Genomic DNA, 19,061 nt, shown 5'->3' on the forward strand with positions numbered 1-19,061 from the left:
TGTTTGTATTCAGCCCTGGCGCTCTTCTACGGTGTAATTAAACTCTGTCTGCAAAGAACGTCTGCATTACAATGTTTAGGCGCAACCTCTGCATAGGGGCTTCAGGAGACCTTTTTGGTATGAGATGTTGAGAGTGCATTGGTGCATCCTTGGAAAACGGTCCATGAACTTGGGCTTTGGCTGAGTAAGAAGCACGTGAGGGGCGCGCGGCGCGCCCCCGTCAGCCTCACTGAGAAAGGCGCATCATCCTTTTTTTATTGCAGTCACGTCTACTTGCACATATTTGACATTAGACATAACGGGAGATGTCTTATCCTATCGCTGTTATATCAGCAATATAAATAGCTACCCATCAGAAGGAGTAAACCTCAATTCCTGATTTGTTTTTGTCTTTTTTTTTCTTCTTTTTTTTTTGCATACCACTCGGGACGACAAAGACCATATATTTTGGTTTTGGACGCAGAACCACCCGCTGCAGAAACCATCAGATCTTGTGATAAATTGAGATGCTTTTTCAGTCATCAACAATGACGCTCCGGTTGGAGAGCGGAGAAACAGCCTAGAGAGGTGGCGGGCGATGGATGTCCAGCTCAGCTCAGCTCGGTGATGATGAGGCACCTGTTCCTGTTCTGAATGCAGCGCAGAGAGACACCTCTCCGGGTGTCACCATCAGCTCTGGATGCTGCGCCGAAGGATGGCATACTCCGACCCTTCGTCGGGCAAAGATATTCTCGGCAGTAGGTCCCTGTGTTTCATATTTATTTGCGCATTTGGACTCGTCACGCTTTTGCAGCAAATTCTTTATGGCAAAAATTACATCAAGAGGTAAGTGTTTACTTTTTTCCCTTTCAGAGCAAATTAGTTTTGTGATTGATACAAAAAAAAAAATAAAAAAAATAAAAAAAACCTAAAAAGCATGTAGTAATTTTCCTACTAATGAATAGTTTAGTGTGGATAAATCATGCATGATAACATTTACAATTACTCATTATTGATGCGAGTGTTTTTAACTGAGCTACGTTTTAGGAAACAGGCATAAACGATCATTAAATGACCTAAAAGAACAATAGCAACTAACCATCCATCTTTTTTTTTTTTCCCTGGCAGCATAGAATTTATTTTTTTGATATTTTCTAAATATTAAGCATCATAATTCATACCATACACAGCAGTCCAGCTGTATATGGTGATGTTTCCCCCCCAAAAGCCTTTGTTTTTCTGTTTCAGCCTTCTTGACTGGTCATAGCCTACATCTTACAGAGGCATCTGATTCTCACAGTGCAAATGAGCTACTACCATGACTGCAGATTAGCAGCACGTAAACGATGATGTGTATTTCTTATTGGTCCACACAGCCACTGCAGAGCCAACTCTGTAGCAGCTCTGCAAGATATGTGCTGAGCCCTCTTCCACGTCCCCTTTTTAAACCCATTCAATGAGCCATCTTTCCTCAACTTTCAGGAGATTTAAAAAATTTTTAATGAATCAGTGTGAAACAAGCAGATGCTGGGATGTTATATCTCTGCCATATGAGATATCTCACAAGGAACGCCCATTCACACTCCAGGAAAAGGACCCCTCACCTCAAATACATTTTTTTTTTACAGAGAAAGCACATACATGCTTCCTTCAAAGCAAGCATATATGTGCAGCAGGACCAGTTTTCCCACTACCCCCCATCCCCTGTCACCCTGCTGGCCCCCCTCTAATAAACTCAGTTTGGATTCATGCATCCTGACCGCCACCTAAAGAGATCCATGAATTCAGATTCAATGCTCGCATCAACTTTACGCACTGCTTTTTCACCAAGCCTCTATGGGAGAGAGGCGGGAACAAGCTGCACAACAGACACCAGTGGGCTCAGCGGCCGCCATTTTGCCTCATTTTTGTCTGCACAAGTGGGGAGACGGTGGGGGAGAGACTGCAAAAGGTGTGATGAGATGCGTGTGTTTGCATGTGTGTGCAGAGTGAGGAAGAAAAAAGAGAAGCTGTAATTTAAACAAAGCCTTCCATATGCATTAATAGTAAAGAGGTCCTCCACGTGTCTGACCACACCCAGTTTCCTCTTCTCTCAAAGCCAAGCCTGCTAATAATGTCAAAGAGTCCTGCAAACTGGGCATGTATGCATGCAGCACAGAAAACATTAAGGTGCCTTCTATGTATTTCAGATGTGTTATTAATCTGTAATCCTTGACATCAGGCTATGAGGAATAATGGACTGTGAAAAAGACAGAGCTGGAGGTAGCTGATGATGTCTCTGAGTGACATACTTTGGTGAAGAGAGACACTGGTGACATCTAAAAATATTCTGTCAGGGGGGTTAGAGCAAATGCTGGAGGTTTGGAAGAGGCTGGTTTGTAACCTTTCAAAGTGTAGTGGGTGTGAGAAGATGTAATTGATCCTAAAGGTGATCTAATATAGGAATTTATTCTCTCAGCAATCATTCAATTTACAGTTTATTTTTTCAAACTGGATACTTTCAGGGTAGATAGTATAATAATATATCCAGAATAGCCAAGAAATAATATATACGAATTAAGTGGAAAATCTAAAATGTATTGTTTTTAATCAACTCTGAATCAAACATTTGTACAACAGCTCAATATATGTTTATAACACATGTTTAAAAAAAAAAAAAAACCTTTGGAAGTTTCAGAGAAACTACATACTTTCTGGAGCTATTGACAAAGCTCTGGCAGAATTGTGTCTGAATATAAAAATAGTACAGCTAATTTTTATAAGCTGCTGTTCTGGCACCAAACCACCTTTCATAAACCTTTCACAGTACATAAACTTAAATGGTTTGATTTCAGGGCCATTCCTTAGAGCACCCAATTATATCCCCATTTTATCTGTTGATTTAAGGTAAACATTGAAGCATTTGGAGCTACTAAATTCTTTTCATGTTTTTATCTTCTTTGTCTAATGTAGGAGTTCTGATGACAGCTATATGAACTCACAGTACAATATTGTAGCTCAGTTTTTGTGTCTTGACTAAACATTTTACCAACATATTTGAATTATTTAGATGGCTACCTACAAAATCTGTATTTTGGAGAAGGGTGTCTTGGTTTCCGGATGTAGAATAAACAGCTTTAATTAACTGTTCAAGAAAAGTGATTAAAGAACTGGGAGAAATTTCCTTAGAAATGTATTATGTTTTCAGAAAGCATTTGATTAAGATGCAGCTCTGTGATTACATTTAGCAAATATCAGTAAGGCTGTATGTTTATATTTGAGCTAATTTTAATAATTAGAGACCATCTACAATTAATTCAAATGTCTGCACAGATAGCTTGTTTTGAAAAAAAAAAACAAGATGTCTTTGCACAATCGGTCCACCTGGGAAAAGAGACATTCAAATCCACAATCAAAGGACCATAAATGATTAATTCTCTATCTTAATATTAAGAAGCTATCTGGTTCAGGATCTATGAATATTGCCCTTTTTTCTTTAGAAGTGGAAAACTGAATAATCCAACTGATAAATGATTGTTTAGATCTATCAGAGTCTCAATCTTTCTTTATGCATTGTGTAAGTCGGATCTGTCATGGTGTGGCCCAAATTTCTACCTTAACTCCTTTTCTTGATACTCATTCAGTTGCAGCAACATTAGATAAACAAATGATGCATGGATCCAAATGGATTGTTGTGTTTTCTATTTCTTATTGACATCTGTAAAGACTGCATAGCAGTAGAGTTATCCTAAGTTCTTTGGTTAGGATTCTTATAAAGGTCACTGCACATGCATTTAATGGCAGTCAAAATCTAAATCAAGCAGGTTAAAAATCCAAGAGATTCCTATTCTACTGGACTGCTGACTCTGAGGGTGGAGTGTGTGGATGCAGAGCACATCTTGCTTGTTTGTTTGCTAATACTTTGGTTGATATCTGAACTGAGTATATCATTATGTTGCTGATAAAGATTCTCAGTTACCCAGGTCATAGTCATTCTGACAAAGTTGAAAAAGTAAAAAAAAAAAAAAAAAACACTGCATTTTTTTTTCAAGTTTGAGGATGTTTTGCTTCCCATCCAGAAAGCCTTCTCAGTTCAAAATGTCTGGAGTAGCGTTTCAGTTCCAGGCCTATAGAGTGGCATAAAAAAAAGCAGTGTTATGGCTTAGAAGGGGTGGTTTCAGGTTCCAGCCTTTAAAAAACCTACTATGCAGTTATATAGTTATATAGTTGTAGTCGCCATGCAGGGATCAAAATATCTCACTTGCTCAGCCAGGCCAACAATGACCCTAACATCTCCCCAGAGGCATGGGCCAGTATCGGGTATTGCAGGCCAACAATCAAACACAATGGCTCCCCAATTAAGGGGTGGATCTGTTTTTTTCAGTTCAATTTGCATGTTTTATAGTGCCACTTTATAAGCCTGGAACTCAAACGCTACTCCAGACATTTTAAATTGAGAAAGCTTCCTGGATGGGAAGTGAAATGTCTTCAGACTTGGAAAAAAAAAGTCCAGTGGATTATTTTTAACTTTTTTAAGCAGCTTATATAAAGGGTGTAGATAGCATTCAGTCTGGTTAACTAAAGTACTTGGTATCATGCCACTCATACTATCCAAATGTTCCTGCAGGCATTAGTTTTAACACAACACTAGGAGGTTTATGTGATCTGCTTTCAGTAGGCGGCTTTTTGGTGCCTTAATTGTTCTGCTTGATTAGCTTTTGTCCCATTTCGAGCCAAAACCCCTATATTTTCAGTGTGTTCTTCTGTCACCACTTGCAGAGTAGGACAGGGATGCTGGAGAGGCACTCAGAAAGGCGAAAAGTACTTTCAAAATGGCATTGACACAAGTCCCCTGTGATAAATACTTACTCACATAATGCATCCAGAGAGGCTCTTAGGGTTCACTCTCCCCCGCTGAAATTAGCTCAACGCCCACAGAGCACTCACAGAAATGACTCATATGATTACTTGCATAACTGTCAGTCATATGTTAAAGGTTTCACACCTCATCATGTTTGAATAGATGGAATATGAATTTGACGGGGAAAAAAATCAGGAAGAATCAATAAACTCTTCACATATTGTTCAGAAGAAATGAGCAATAAAAGATGTCTAAGTTGGACACAGAAGACTAAATAAATCTGTTGGCATTAGTCCTTCAGCTACAAAATGACTTTTACTATTGACATTTGTTTCCCACTTTAAATTACATAGATTTTAGCACATCAGAGTCTAAAACTCTTGAGGGCCAAAATTCAGCAGTAAAAATGTTTTACAGATTTATGCAAACAGCCTAGCAGAGCATAAATTAGACAATGAAATTGTAATTTCATCAGCAAAAACAAATGTTTTTATACCTTGTGTGGTGTGATGTTTTCTTGAGTTGTGCATAACTAGCAATGCGAATGTGCAGTTTTGAAGATTGATGGGTGGACACAAGGACATGGTGGTGTGTGTATGTATGTGTGTGCACAGAACAAGGACTAAATAAATACCAAATAAACTGACTGATTTCTTTACTAGTGCACAACAGTTTAGCCGAGTCAAAGGGGACGAGACCGGAAATTGGACCGGCCCCGTTAATTTCTTCGATGATGGATCTCTGAAGCCTGCCAGAAATGGAAGGAAAAGGTACCTTTCAATCCTGACTAACTACACAACATCGTATGTGTGTATGAGAAAGAGAAGGAAAGATAGAATTCTTTATAGTGACAACGGAGACCAGCATGTGTGTATTGGGATACGCCAATGAGTTTCCTAAGACACTGTAGAAAGATCACAAGCAGCAACACTTTCGCAGGTTTTTTTCTTCTTGTGTTGAAAATCCACAGGTTCAGGAAGTTGGCAGGGGGTGATGCTGTTGCAGAACAACATTTAACTCTAACTTGACCTGTCTGCATGTTGACAGATGTTACCGTCAGAATAATCAGCCAGATTCACAGATCTCCGTAATAATCACACCCTGCCTAGCTGATATTAAGAAGAAAAAATTACGCTCTCAAAGGTAGGCCTGTTTAAAGGCATTTTCCAGTCCTTTTCACAGAAACCCAAGAATGCCTCTTTTCTTTTTTCATTAGTTTAAAAGGTACAAACTCTCATGTCTCTTAGTGGTTGCACTTAAGCTTTACTCTTGCATGTTGTCTAACCCTCTGGACACCCTTCCCCCCCATCCAAACCCTTCACCACCTCTGAAGCTGGTTGAGCCACGGTCTCCTGTTGATGTACTGGCTTCTCATTCTCCCATTGTGTCCCCCATCCAGCACCCATCTCCAAATGCCTTCTCCTCCCAAACATGTGTCTGACGTGTTCTACACAGCTTTCTGTGTGTATACCATTTACATAATGTAAATTCCTACCACTGCTCCTTCTATTTCCCCTTCTCACATCTGCATTGTCTCTCTCTTCGACCTGGATTTACTTGCTCCTTTTATTCTTTCCTGCTGTTACAAGAAGACAGGAATGTGAAAGATCCCCCTTCCCCTACACACCCCTTCCAAATCTCCAAATCTTCATAAGAGTTTTCAATATCTGAGGTAAAATGCCGGATTGGTTGATCCTTGATGCCTTACGAGAGTAAATTCATCCAATCACGTTAATCATTTGATGACTTGCTTTTAGACCTGAACAGAGCACACTTGCAAAGGTTTCATCATCTTAGCTAAAACAAGCAAACAAAAAAAAGGTCAAATCGGGTCAATGTCTCAAGTCTAATCTATGTACCCAGAACAACCTCAGAAATACACTGCATCATCAGGTGGATGTAGACAACCAGTTTCATTATTTCTGTTTTTGCTCCATTTCATCCCAGCATCTTGTTCCTTTGATGCTTCACTTTGGAAGTATTGCACGTTGCATTCCTTTGTATCTTTCTTTGAATCACTAAAGTCTTTCATCTCCGGACGTACAGGTGATATGTTTTCATTTTCCATATTTTTAACACTCATGTCTTATTTAATATTTGAAGAATTCCAGCCTTCATGTAAAAAACCAGACATTGTTCTTGCAGCTAAATCCAGCCATTCCCCAACGGTTATGCATGTAGTAACGACATGTAACTGATATTTGTAAAAGTACCATTTTACATTGATTTATGAAGGGATCATTTCCTATAAAATATTTCAATTTAACTCTAACATTATGACTTACGGTTGATATCTATTAGCACAACTTTAAACCATATTATCTGGATAAGAATCTGTTTTCTTTACCTTTGAATCATATTTGTTTCTCTATTTAACATCAGTGCGGTTGTTTAGTTTAACGGAACAATTTTGAATTTAGGTTCAAATTGACAAAAAGTTATCAAATTATTACCTGTTTTTTTTTAAGAATAAGGAAACTGTTGACTAATAAATATGCATCCAACCTAGAGGTCTTCACCTAATTGTGGGGACGGGATGCATAATAATGCACTGCATTAACAACTGTGTAACAATTTTAATGTAAAAACAAGTTGCTTTATTGGAAATAAGGGAAAAATAGAGTAATTTGTTTCCTCACCCACCAAAAAGACAAACAATATTCAAAACAACAGTATATTCTATCACATCCAAGACACTCATATAGATAATCTTGCTTAACATTTCAAATTAATGATGACAGAATCAATCACGTAGAAAATGACTTGTGTTTATTTGGGAAACCTGCACTAACTGAGACAGTAGAGATGACTGAAATGTTGAGTATTACGCAGAAAATGTATTTACCTATTTTTGTTGATATAAAAACCTTATTTTATTATGACTTAACTGAAGTCATGATGCAGAGCATTTTTCACTATGCCCATAAGTAAAAACCACACCCACAAATTTTGTCAGCACTGCCATTCCATACATTACTGTTTCTAAAATTATTTGCAACTCTGCATTATTGTTTCTTGACCAGCAGTAAAAACACAAACCATATTTGCCTATGCATTTACCTTCACTAATTCTGCTAATTCTGCTTTAATTCTTGATAGAAACCTTTTTACCAGTCTGACTAATGGTCTGATTGAATTATCTCTGTAAATGGATTTGAGATGAGATGTGTTATGAATTGGCACCATAAAAATAAACTGAATTGAACTTTAACCTTTTTTATACAGAGCTATGCTGCTTTAGACTTAGGCTCCATTTTGGAGATGTTGTGAACAGAAGCTTTAGTAGGACCCGTACGGCACACCTTTTGATAGCTCTGGAAGAACTTTTTGCACATGTTGTAGCTTGCTAAAGGGAAGCAGGGAAAATGGATATTAATCATACACCTGCACCACAGAGAGCCCCTACTGGCATTACAAAGCCAAGATTGCTGATAGTTGCACCATCCACAGCCATCCTGCACATTTTTATAGCAGTGCATTTTTTTTAAAAGAAATGCATGCTTCCAATTATATTCAGAAATCTTATATTTAAATGTTCTCTTATTTCCACTGTACTATCATCAGTCAAGGCGCCTCCAGTAGAGAATTGTGCAAAAAAAATGGGATATTGTACAAATGGCAAAACAGGCATGGTAAGGCCCTACAGATTAAAAAGTTAATAAAGAAAAGTAAATGGAAATTTTTCAGATAACAGTGAAAACTGGTTTGAATTTAGCTACTTACTGTAGTATTTATACTTGGAATGCTAAAAAGAGGGAAGATAAGACAAATAGGAAAATTAGTATAAAATGACAATGTTGTTCAATATGCAACATACCCTAGAGGTTCTGGCTCTGTGCGATTTTAAAATAATGTTTTTATAACAAGCAAAATAGAGCTATAAATATTACAATATAGGTTGTTTCCCCTTAGCTTGTTTGAACTGACAACATTGCTTTATTTCCTCCTAAGCATACATGCACAGTGATGGAATTTTTGACTGACTCATACTGATCTCATTTCCAAAAATATTTTGCTGCAGGGCTTTTACTCAAACCTCAGTATGAGTTACAGCTAGGCTGAATTATTGAATAATCTGACAAGCAGGATGCTCTTTAATTGTAGTTTATTTACTTCAAATAGATCTTGGTTGCTAATCCTTCATATGATCCCTTGTCTGCATGACCACTTGTGTATGTGTTCATGTCTTCAGTGGAGGAAAGCTGCACAAAATCAAAATTTAAGGCACAAAATACCTTTTAGGCAGCTAGTACAAATGCAGGTACACCAATACACATATTAACTAGACATTACACTTTTATAACATTTCCCATTTTAACCAAATAAGCTTAAATCAATCCTATTTTCTTTCTGAATACTCCTATTTATAAGAGAAAAAAAACAGAAACATATTTAAACCCCATAATATCAGTTTAATATCATGCAAGTCTTATTTGATCTAATTTAGCATGTGCAAATATGAGAAGTTTAATATTTCCTCACTAAATGGATGACATTGGTTTAGTCTAAGATGTTTTAGAATCTGGTGCAAGTGTCCAATAAGCAAAATACTACTGTCCTGTTTGTGATGCCCAAAATCAGCTGCATCACTTCTGTCATTGTCTCATCCCAAATTGCTACCTTTATTTTTTATATCTCACAAACACTAGACATATTGTGCTTAATGCTTGTTTTGCTGTTAAATTGTATACCTTGTTATGTATATATATAAAAGGTAACCACTTTATTGTTAATACTGTTGGTTGTTTTAAGTCAGTTGGTGTAGATAGAGGATGACTGTATTTATTCCTGCAGGTATTTGGAAAATTATGGCGGCGCGTTTGAATTCAACTCAACGACTTGCAGAGAGCTCCGACAGGAGATTATGGACGTCAAAGTCCTGACAATGTGAGTAGCTGTCTGTGATCATGTCAATGTATATGGTTCACAACCTGAAGTGTGATTTTATTTCCTTTCTAGACGATTATCAATCATCAATTCTATCAGGAACCTTTACAGTTACTACAAGATGTGCATTTAAACCTTAAAGTATGTTACTTTTACATATGTTTGTTTGCCCCTGAAAGCCACTCCTTGCTTTTCTCTGACTCTGAGCTTTAACATTTGCTTTAATTTCCTGTCCAGTGGCATGGCCGAGGAATGGAAGGATAAACTTAGGATAAACTTAGATTCTCATCTAGCCTTTTCTCTCACAGTTCTCAGTGTTACAGGCAGCTATGGGATGAAATGTCTTTAAGAATATAAATGTAATAAATTACTTTCTTAAATTTTTAGCAGGAGTTTATGCTACTGCAGTTAGATTGGTTTGTTTTAAAGCTTTATATCCAATTTCCACATAGAGTGTTAGCAAGTGTATTTGGCCTGAGAAATTAAACTCAAAGGTTGCTGCAACTTTTGAAGGCAAGAAAGATCTTATAATGTTTGAACCAACAGCCCCAGGAAATACACTGATTAAAATATGTCCGCAAACACAGAAAGACAAACTTGATTGTTATCTAACTATTGGATGACACCGATTAAAAGGATCATAGGTCAAAGCATGCAGACCAAAACTGTTCTTAATGCTCCACAGTTGGTGCACTTTAGTTGAGCTCTTGAGCCTCTAGAATTACTTTTGTGAAACTGTGACATAATCTCTAAATAATTTTTACCAGGTCATGTTAATCCGATTTTGAGTTTTTATGTGTTCACTTTTGTCATGTTTTCATGTACCAACATTTGCCATTTTACTTTTTCATCCATATCTTTTAGCCAAATAGAGTCTAATCATAAATAACCACAGAAATTGAAAAACAATCCTCAAAGCAACTCTACATTAAACTTTGCAATTTATCTGACATATGCAGAAAATGTACAATGTGTAAAACAACGCTGACAAAAAGCAAAGCTGATTTTAAGATATTCAATATCCTGGCTACACATAAATGGAATCCAGACATGATATTGCCTAAATACACCCTCCCAATTAATCTGTGTTAGGGGTTATAGCTCACATTAATCATTTCAGTGTCCATGTAGAAGTGAAGAAATGTATTTCAAAATCTGAGAATAAAAGCTAGAATTAGGCAGCAAAAAAATTTGTTGTAACTTGCTGAAGAGTGATTTTGTTAGATCCTGAGCCAAACTCATGCATAAATGTATAAAACAATGGCCGTCTCAGACAGATATGAGATTAGAATCTAAGTTCACAAGTTAAAGAATTGTAGCACTTTTTTAAATCTGTTTTTATCTGTCTCATTTCTTTTAATAAGTCTTAATATTTTACATAAAGGTGTATATGTGATACTCTCAAACCTTTTAGTTGTTTTTTTAGATTTCAAATACTCTGATATATGCCCTTTAAATGTATGTAGTACTGTATATGATGTGTCTTTTTTTAAACATTAAGGACTTTTATTCTGCCTGAGCCTTTACTGTATTTTTTAAGTGTTTTTCTACGGGTTACTATAATTAATATTTACATAATGTAGCTGATTACTGCTGAGCTATATTACAATATACCAGAGGTGCCAAAAACAGTCTAAATAGTTTTTTTCCCCCTCTACTATGAATAGAATTAATATTCACTCAGCCTTTATGCACAAATTTGAGATTTTAAAAGTTTCTGTCAAATTTATTCTCTTGGACAAAAGGCCTTTATTTACTGCTGGGTTGCTCATAGACTTTCCATTGAATCCTACCTTTTAACCTTAAGCACCCTAATGGAAAAAAGTCACCATTTGAAAAGTCCAAAAAATCTTTTGAGTGCATTTGTTAAAATCTCACATTTTACTGCTGTGCTAAGTATCAGTCCTAAATCTATGAATTGTGTCTACCAGGGTAAAAACCTCAGAGTTGTGCGAAAGATGGCGAAATCTGCAGGTCTGCAAATGGGAGCAGAACAAAGAAGAGACCAGCAACTTTAGGTAAGTTTCATTTAATCCAGCAGAATAACTGCTTATCTGAAGGTAGGTATTTGCAAAGCCTGTTTTATCAAATATAGAGATTTTTTTTATCCAGTTTTTCTCAAAATAAGAGATACTTTCTATAATAATTTAAATTCCTGGTTTTATTCTGATAATGTTTAAAAAACAGCATTGAGAGAGAAAATAACAGTATTTGTAAGTTCTGAAGAAAAATATTTATTTGAAAACGTAAAGAAGAGGTTTCTAATAAAACATGCTGGTTATTCAAATTTTTTTCTATTCTATTCTAACTCTGTTCTTTTACATCATGTATGCCTTTTACTTAAAATGTGTATGAAGATATTCAGTTTAAAAAAATTATTCCCCAACATCACTTTCTAAGCATATTATTCTGTAGCATGCATAATTTCATCTGACGTTTCAGCTCCATTTCTCTGGACATATTTAAAGGCTCGGAAGCATAACCCTTGCTACTTTCGGATGTGATAGATCGCACATATAGACACCACTGTTGTATAATTTTCCAAAATTTAATCAATATGATAAAACAGTGGAAAGTTATGTTATAATATTATGCAACTCTGTGCATACACTCAGTCTGCACTAATGAAGATTTCTCAGGTGCCAGGAGTGACTACATTACCAGTACATTAAATTTATTTTCTATATTTATCTGGTTCATACTTACAGTATTTAACCCACTTGATGGTACTCTTTGACCATGCATTTAGCATTGAACTTTTAACCTGAGATACCAAGGTGATCAGTAAGGAATAGAAACAAGGGAACAAAAACTATTTTGGGAAATAGTGTAGACACGGCTTCATTTTTTCAAATTTGGTGTTCTGTATAAAGATTGTGGAATCATCAATTCACTTTTAGCTGAAGTAACTTTATAATATTTTTTATTTTCTTCAAAAGGATGTCTCTGTCCCGCTGCTGTAATGCTCCATCCTTTTTGTTCACCACCAAGAGAAATACTCCTGCCGGGTCCAAGCTGAGGTATGAGGTGGACACCAGTGGCATCCTCCCTATTACCTCAGAGATCTTCAAGATGTTCCCAGATGTGAGATGTCCTGTTTGCTTCTTTTTTTGTTCACTTTTTATCACCTGGTTTTTTGGTGTGTATGTTTTTTTTTCCCCCTGTAAAGCTCCTCTTTACTTTGTTTCTAAAATCTAGGATATGCCATATTCCAAATCCCAGTTCAAAAAATGTGCTGTCATTGGAAATGGAGGTATCATCAAGAACACCAAATGTGGAAAGGAAATCGATTCAGCCGATTTTGTTCTCAGGTATGCAGGAAATAATCCATTTTGTTTGTCATTTTAGCCTTACATTGTGTTTTACACAAGACATTTTTAGACATTTTTTTGGGGAAAGTAAAACTAAATTGCTTTAAGCTTGACTGAAATTTTTTAGAGAAGTCTAAGCCCTAGAAAGGTCTCATGCAGAACATTGGGAATGCAGTATTATGAGTTTTATTTAAACGTAGCTGCAGGGACATATACCCAACTCCAGTGTCTCTCTGGCTGACTTTTTGACCATATGAGCAGACAGATATTTAAAGAAGGCTGGAAAACTCAAGGGGGTTAACAGTGCTTGTGAACAACAGATGATGTCATTCAGGACATGCTACTGTGAAATTTTGTAGCCCAGATATTGAACTATCGGCAATTGTTTTAGTCTATAATATTTACCCAAAGAGTACTCCAGTATAGTTTTGGCAACTGTTTAAAATTCAACTTCCCGCTGATCATATAGCTAGCTCTTACTCATAGAAAACATATTTATTGTGCAGGAATAAGGTCCCAGCTCTGTAACACTGGTAGCCAAGTAATCGACATTTCATTGTCAAGATTCACCCTGTGTTTTTTGTGCAATGACAATAAAGGAAGTCTAAGTCTAATAATCTACAAAAACAACAGCCAAATACATTTGTGGCAATACCTGGTGATTTCAATCACACCTTGCTCTCTGCTATACTGCAAACGTTCCAAAGGTTTTTCACAGCTGCTGTACCAGAGAAAACAAAACCTTAGACTTTATTTTTGCAAATGTCAAGGGCATAATACACCTTCAAAGTAAGACCTTCTTAGGAAATCACAATCTTGTTTTTCTCTGCTCATTGTATAAGCCCCTTTATTAGAGACAACCTGCATTAAAGATAACTGGCAGAAGATGTTCACAGGAAGCCGAACAAGTCTTGTAAGGTAATTTTTAGGCTACAGTGCAATAACTGTGAGCGGTTGATTGACCTCTATGTAAATAACACGATTTCCACCGAATAGCAAGATCCTTGCCAATAGTACAGCCCGCATCACCAGTGATACAAAGGAACTGCAAAACCTTAAAAAAAAATAAAAAATACTTCAGGAAGGAAGACAGTGTACAGAAGTAACCTTAGAGGTAAGATAAGTGAAAACAAGGAAGCATACAGGAAAACGCTGGAAAGCAAGCTCCAGCAGAACACTATAGGAGGTGTGTGGCACTTTGTGGCATCTTATCGAAACAAGCATCTGAGAAGCTGATCAAGCTGAAAAAGAAGGCCGGCTCTGTTCTAGGAACTCCTCTACAGCAGTGGTTACCAACATGATGCGAGCCTGCACCAGCGCGACCCCTAGGACTACATGAGATACCCTCAAGTCTCTCCTAAAGATAGCATCAACCAACAGTCTAAAATTTTATTCTGTTGCTCTTCTTTTACAATCATACTTGCATTTACAGATTCTGAAAAGGGGTGGATCTAAAAGAAACATTAAGAATATGTTTATCATACATGAGGTCCAGGTGACTCTTCTAGTTTATATGTCAGAATTGGTAGCCCTTTGTATGACTCAGTACCTATTAAGAAGCTCTCAACTTCAAAAAGTTGGTGACCCCATGTATAGAGCCTCTGGATATAATTTTATAAAGAAGAATTCTCTATAAAATGAAAACATTATGGACAGCCATCAACATCCTCTTCAGAAGACTGTAAAACAACAACTGAGCGCCTTCAGTCAAAAGTTTCTATCATTCAGACAGCTACGGAACATCCTTCCTGCCAACAGCGATCAACGTGTACAAAAACTGAAAAAAAAAAATCCACAATATGTAATTCTGCTACAATTTCCTTTGGAATCCATAAAGTATTTTTTAAATTCCTATATCAAATAATATTATGATTTTAACCTTAAAATGTTTTTATTGGATTAGTCAATACCTTCATATGGAATAACCAAAATATCCCAAACAGGTTATTATCTCTCGGCGCTAGTTCCTCAATTATCCTATCATTTGTTTGCCCTTGTTATGTTTTAATAAACATTTATAATGTTGAACGTTCATAATTGCTAAGCTTTTCTCCTTTTAGACACATCAATTAATAGTATTTTAGTGTGCTAACCTGATGTTTTAAAAGCTTTGACATTTATAATATTTTATGATGCCTTTTTCACTTGAGCAAACACCAGGACAAGATATTGGAAGTGTAAAAACTAGCTGGGGAAAATGAGTATTTCATTAGAATTTCTCTTAGAATGTCTTGGTATTTAGCACCCCAAAGTTTTTGTTTCAGAGAAAAGAAAAATGTATACAATCTAAAGAAAATCTTTCTTTTTCCATTCTGTGTTTGCAGATGCAATGTACCACCGATCAACGAGAAATACTCAGCAGATGTGGGCACAAAAACGGACCTGGTGACCATAAATCCAAGCATTATCACAGAAAGGTATTAAGCTATGCATGTTGGAAATACTAGACAGACAAGATTACACAACCTTCCACAAGCATTAAAGGTATAGTGGAGGATTTTCGCAAATTTATGAAAAGACCTGCCCTCTCCACTTAAAAAAAAAAATGCACATGCACAACCCTGTACCCACTCCCGAGAGGGAACGCCTATCAAACGTGTGTTAGAGCAGCAAGCCCATTTCTCCTCGTGCACACTATTTAAAAGTTGTTGTTTGCATCATACAAGCTTACTTTCCAAAAGAAGATTTGCAATTTTTCCACTATGTCAGACTCACCCCAGGTAAGTGAAAATGGGGATGAGCGCTTAGGACGGCCTTACGTAAACATATTATCAGAATAATTGGGAGGACCACTTGTTTCCATGATCCACCCAGAAAAAAACATCCTCCACTATACCTTTAATTTCCCTGTAAATCAAATTTTCTTCTTTCTCTCATCCATTAATTTTATTGTATTAAATCTCTTAAACATACTCATCATCATCCTCTGATAAATGGAACAGTATTGGGAGAACTGTTTTTCTTCATGTGCTGGAAAAAGACAGCATTAAAGGCTTTTCAGACATGACACCATGTCATCGGACCTTGCTTGGGGGGGCGCTTGGGCTATGGCATGCCATCTTAGTGCGAAGTTGTGTACTTGCCGCATCCAGTCTGAAAGCCCCTTTAGTCAGAGAGGCAACCAAATGGCCTCTGGTAATTTGAGAAGGATTGCAATGATCATCTGCTCAGGTAAGGGAGAATCTGTCCACAGGATAGCTCTTTTTCCTGCAGTCCATGATGCAAATTATTTTAGAGAAGTAGTAAGCAAAAAAACAATTGAAACAGAAGCCCTAAGAAGTCTTGTTTCCAGTTTGCACCAAGCTATTTAAGAGATACATCATACCTGTGGAAGCAGGTTCTGTGATCAGATGATACCATAAGTGGATTTGTTTACCTATCATAAAAACCTTAAAAAATCTGAATACTAGAACGACAGATCAATGTGAGCCCAAGAACCCAATGGTGATTAAAGGTATGATATATCATTTTTGGAGATGATTTTTGTTTCTTTTGTTTTTTTAGCTAGCACAAGGAAAGGGTGTTTTGTATTGTCTCAGGAGGTCTGAATACATTCTAAAATGTATAAGTTTTTTATTTAAATGCATTTCGCTCACACTATAAAATTTATTTCCTACCTCGTGTTGTTGAAGCTCATAAAATCCCAATTAAATACACTGTAGTTTGTTTTTGCCCCTTAACCAAATGTGAGAAGTTCAAAGGCTCTGAAACTTTTGTAGTCCATTGTTTATCTTTTCCATATACACATTACTTTTTGGTTTATCGTTATGTTTTTCGTTTATTTGTTGTCTTTTCTCTTCAGATTTCAGAAGCTAGAGAAATGGCGGCGTCCATTCTACGAAGTTCTCCAGAACTATGAGAACTCATCAGTGGTGCTACCTGCCTTTTACAACACCCGCAATACTGATGTTTCTTTTCGAGTCAAGTACATGCTGGATGATTTTGACTCCCAGAGAGGCGTGTTCTTCTTTCATCCGCAGTATCTCCTTAATGTACAGCGTTTCTGGGCGGTGCAGGGCGTCAGAGCAAAACGCCTTAGCAGCGGCCTAATGCTCGTGACTGCTGCCTTGGAGCTTTGCGAAGAGGTCCACCTCTACGGTTTCTGGGCGTTTCCAATGAACCCTGCAGGAATCTTCATCACTCACCATTACTATGACAATGTAAAGCCCAGGCCTGGCTTCCACGCTATGCCTCATGAAATATTTAACTTCATTCACATGCACACCCGTGGGATTATCAATGTACATACGGGGCGCTGCTCATGATCTATCCTTTTTCTGCTTTTTAAATAAACCTGTTTTTCTTCATTAGGGTAGTACACTTGGCAATGGGAGTACAAACTCATTTGCTTTAATTAGTTCAACAATATGGTGAAGATTGCTTGCTTGGACACATTTCTCTTTTCAAAGATCCTTTACTACTGTTATGTCACTGTGGCAATTTCTGCGTCTCTATCTATAGGATGCTTGTCTTTCATTTTAAAAATTGATCTTCAGAAAATGGTTGTCTCTGTGATGTTTTTAAAGTGGCCCCACTGTACTTGATCACACAGGTATTTCTGCTTACATGGGGCCTCACTGGGGATTTGTTTGTGCCCCGTCTCTTAACTTTCTCTTGGACAGTCTGTGGGTGTGGCAGCTTAATGTTTGTGTCAAACAAGCTTGGACACTGGTTTTATTAAATGAATATCTGAATATACAACTGTAACATCTTCTTGTCTACTTTTGTAAACTATTTCCTATTCAGCAGAATGACAGTGTAAGTATTTTCACATTCTATTCAAAGAGGCCTGTTCTCATTGGCCTTGTTTCTCCCTGTAAAAATACCCCAATATTTATCATGAGACACTGTTGTGTGTTTGTTTTGGTTTAGGGCAAGAACTTTTACTAGACTGCTGTGAAACAATCCAGCTGTTTATCTTGTCTTAAGCCAATTTTGCCTTATGAGATCTCAAACCCCACTGGACATTATGCGATGCACCCTTGTGCCCTCCTGTACAATGAATTTACCATTGAATGAAATGTAAGTTTGTCTCTTGTATTAAACAACATTCTAGACTTGCTATAATGTAAAAACAAATGTGTCCTTCTTGGCTCATATGATCAATAACGCAGTAATTTGCCCCTTTTTTTTGTTGCAATAAGTTTTTTTTTTTTGGGGGATGTTTTATTTTTGAACTGTATAGACTTGCTTTGCATTTGTAAAAAAAAAACTCACATTTTACTGCTGTTCGATTTTACACTGTTTTTTGTACTTTATGAAGATTAGATAGCTGTAATTTTTTGTTTTGCTGCCACATTATTTAAGCTAAGCTGAAAACCTGTTGGTTTTCTTTGAAGTTAAACATTTTTATAATTTTAATGGACTTCTTCAGTAATTAACGCTCACAAATAAAGAGTTAATGAAGCCAAAATGGACTTCAGAATAAGTTTGCTTGAAAACAATCATGACTGATTCAGGCATGAAAACATGGTCTGTGTAATGCAATGAGGTGTACTGTATGTTGGCATTTACAGTGCTTCTTAACTCTTAAACATTCTTTATATTGAGTGTGTTTGTTAATAAACCAGTTTTCTCAAAACTACAACTGTGTTTGAGTTTGAGCAGAAATAATGGTTCCATATCATGTGTTTTACACCCTCCAAATTCAGGTAGAGGAATACACATGTGGGATATCAAATGTCAAATAATGCAAGCAGAGCGACTCCCCCTTGGAAACGATCTGCACTGTGTTTTTGTCTCTGTTTATTTTTTGATGTGTCAAAAGAGTCAGGGTGCTACAGTTGGATTGCCAACCATTGCTACCTTATTTTTGGCCACACATAAAAGTGGTGGCTACCATCTTAGGACAAAGTTTTATGACTCTTTGTCCTGGCTCGGACCCGCATCGTAGCCTGCTCTCCTGATGATATCTGAGCTAACCCATTTTGCTCCAGTGCTGCTGCTTTTAATACATTTTTGAGTAATCGTTCATTTTTCACTGTAAACCTAATGAGGCTTTACTGTTTTAATTGCATTTAAGATCTCTGCATTGGTTATTATTC

The 19,061-nt window shown here is 36.8% G+C and overlaps 1 protein-coding gene across 3 annotated transcripts; it reads left to right on the forward strand.

Moving 5' to 3' along the window:
* Positions 1-191: 191 nt before the first annotated feature.
* On the forward strand, positions 192-18,601 carry st8sia5 (ST8 alpha-N-acetyl-neuraminide alpha-2,8-sialyltransferase 5). 3 transcript variants are annotated; one of them, XM_038274971.1, is made up of 9 exons: positions 192-825; positions 5,482-5,589; positions 5,867-5,962; positions 9,614-9,706; positions 11,638-11,724; positions 12,646-12,790; positions 12,905-13,017; positions 15,342-15,434; positions 16,820-18,601. In XM_038274971.1, exons 1-9 carry the CDS (start codon positions 680-682, stop codon positions 17,280-17,282), a joined length of 1,344 nt encoding a protein of 447 aa, XP_038130899.1. In that variant the 5' UTR covers positions 192-679; the 3' UTR covers positions 17,283-18,601. The 3 variants fall into 3 exon arrangements, with proteins under 3 accessions (XP_038130899.1, XP_038130901.1, XP_038130900.1); XM_038274972.1 differs by lacking the exon at positions 5,867-5,962 and having other exon boundaries at positions 194-825; XM_038274973.1 differs by lacking the exons at positions 5,482-5,589; positions 5,867-5,962 and having other exon boundaries at positions 193-825.
* The last annotated feature ends 460 nt before the right edge of the window (positions 18,602-19,061 follow it).

Source organism: Cyprinodon tularosa, unplaced genomic scaffold (genome assembly GCF_016077235.1).
Source record: "Cyprinodon tularosa strain WSP-4 unplaced genomic scaffold, ASM1607723v1 ctg94, whole genome shotgun sequence".
In the NCBI taxonomy this organism is placed as follows: domain Eukaryota; kingdom Metazoa; phylum Chordata; class Actinopteri; order Cyprinodontiformes; family Cyprinodontidae; genus Cyprinodon; species Cyprinodon tularosa.

What these genes read in the sequence shown, in the direction of transcription:
- st8sia5 (XM_038274971.1), top strand. Translation starts at nt 680, where the DNA reads ATGCTGCGCCGAAGGATGGCATACTCCGACCCTTCGTCGGGCAAAGAT. An exon ending in GAAGAGACCAGCAACTTTAG is followed by an intron (nt 11,725 to 12,645) that starts GTAAGTTTCATT and finishes TTTCTTCAAAAG; the next exon opens with GATGTCTCTGTCCCGCTGCT. An exon ending in TCTTCAAGATGTTCCCAGAT is followed by an intron (nt 12,791 to 12,904) that starts GTGAGATGTCCT and finishes TCTAAAATCTAG; the next exon opens with GATATGCCATATTCCAAATC.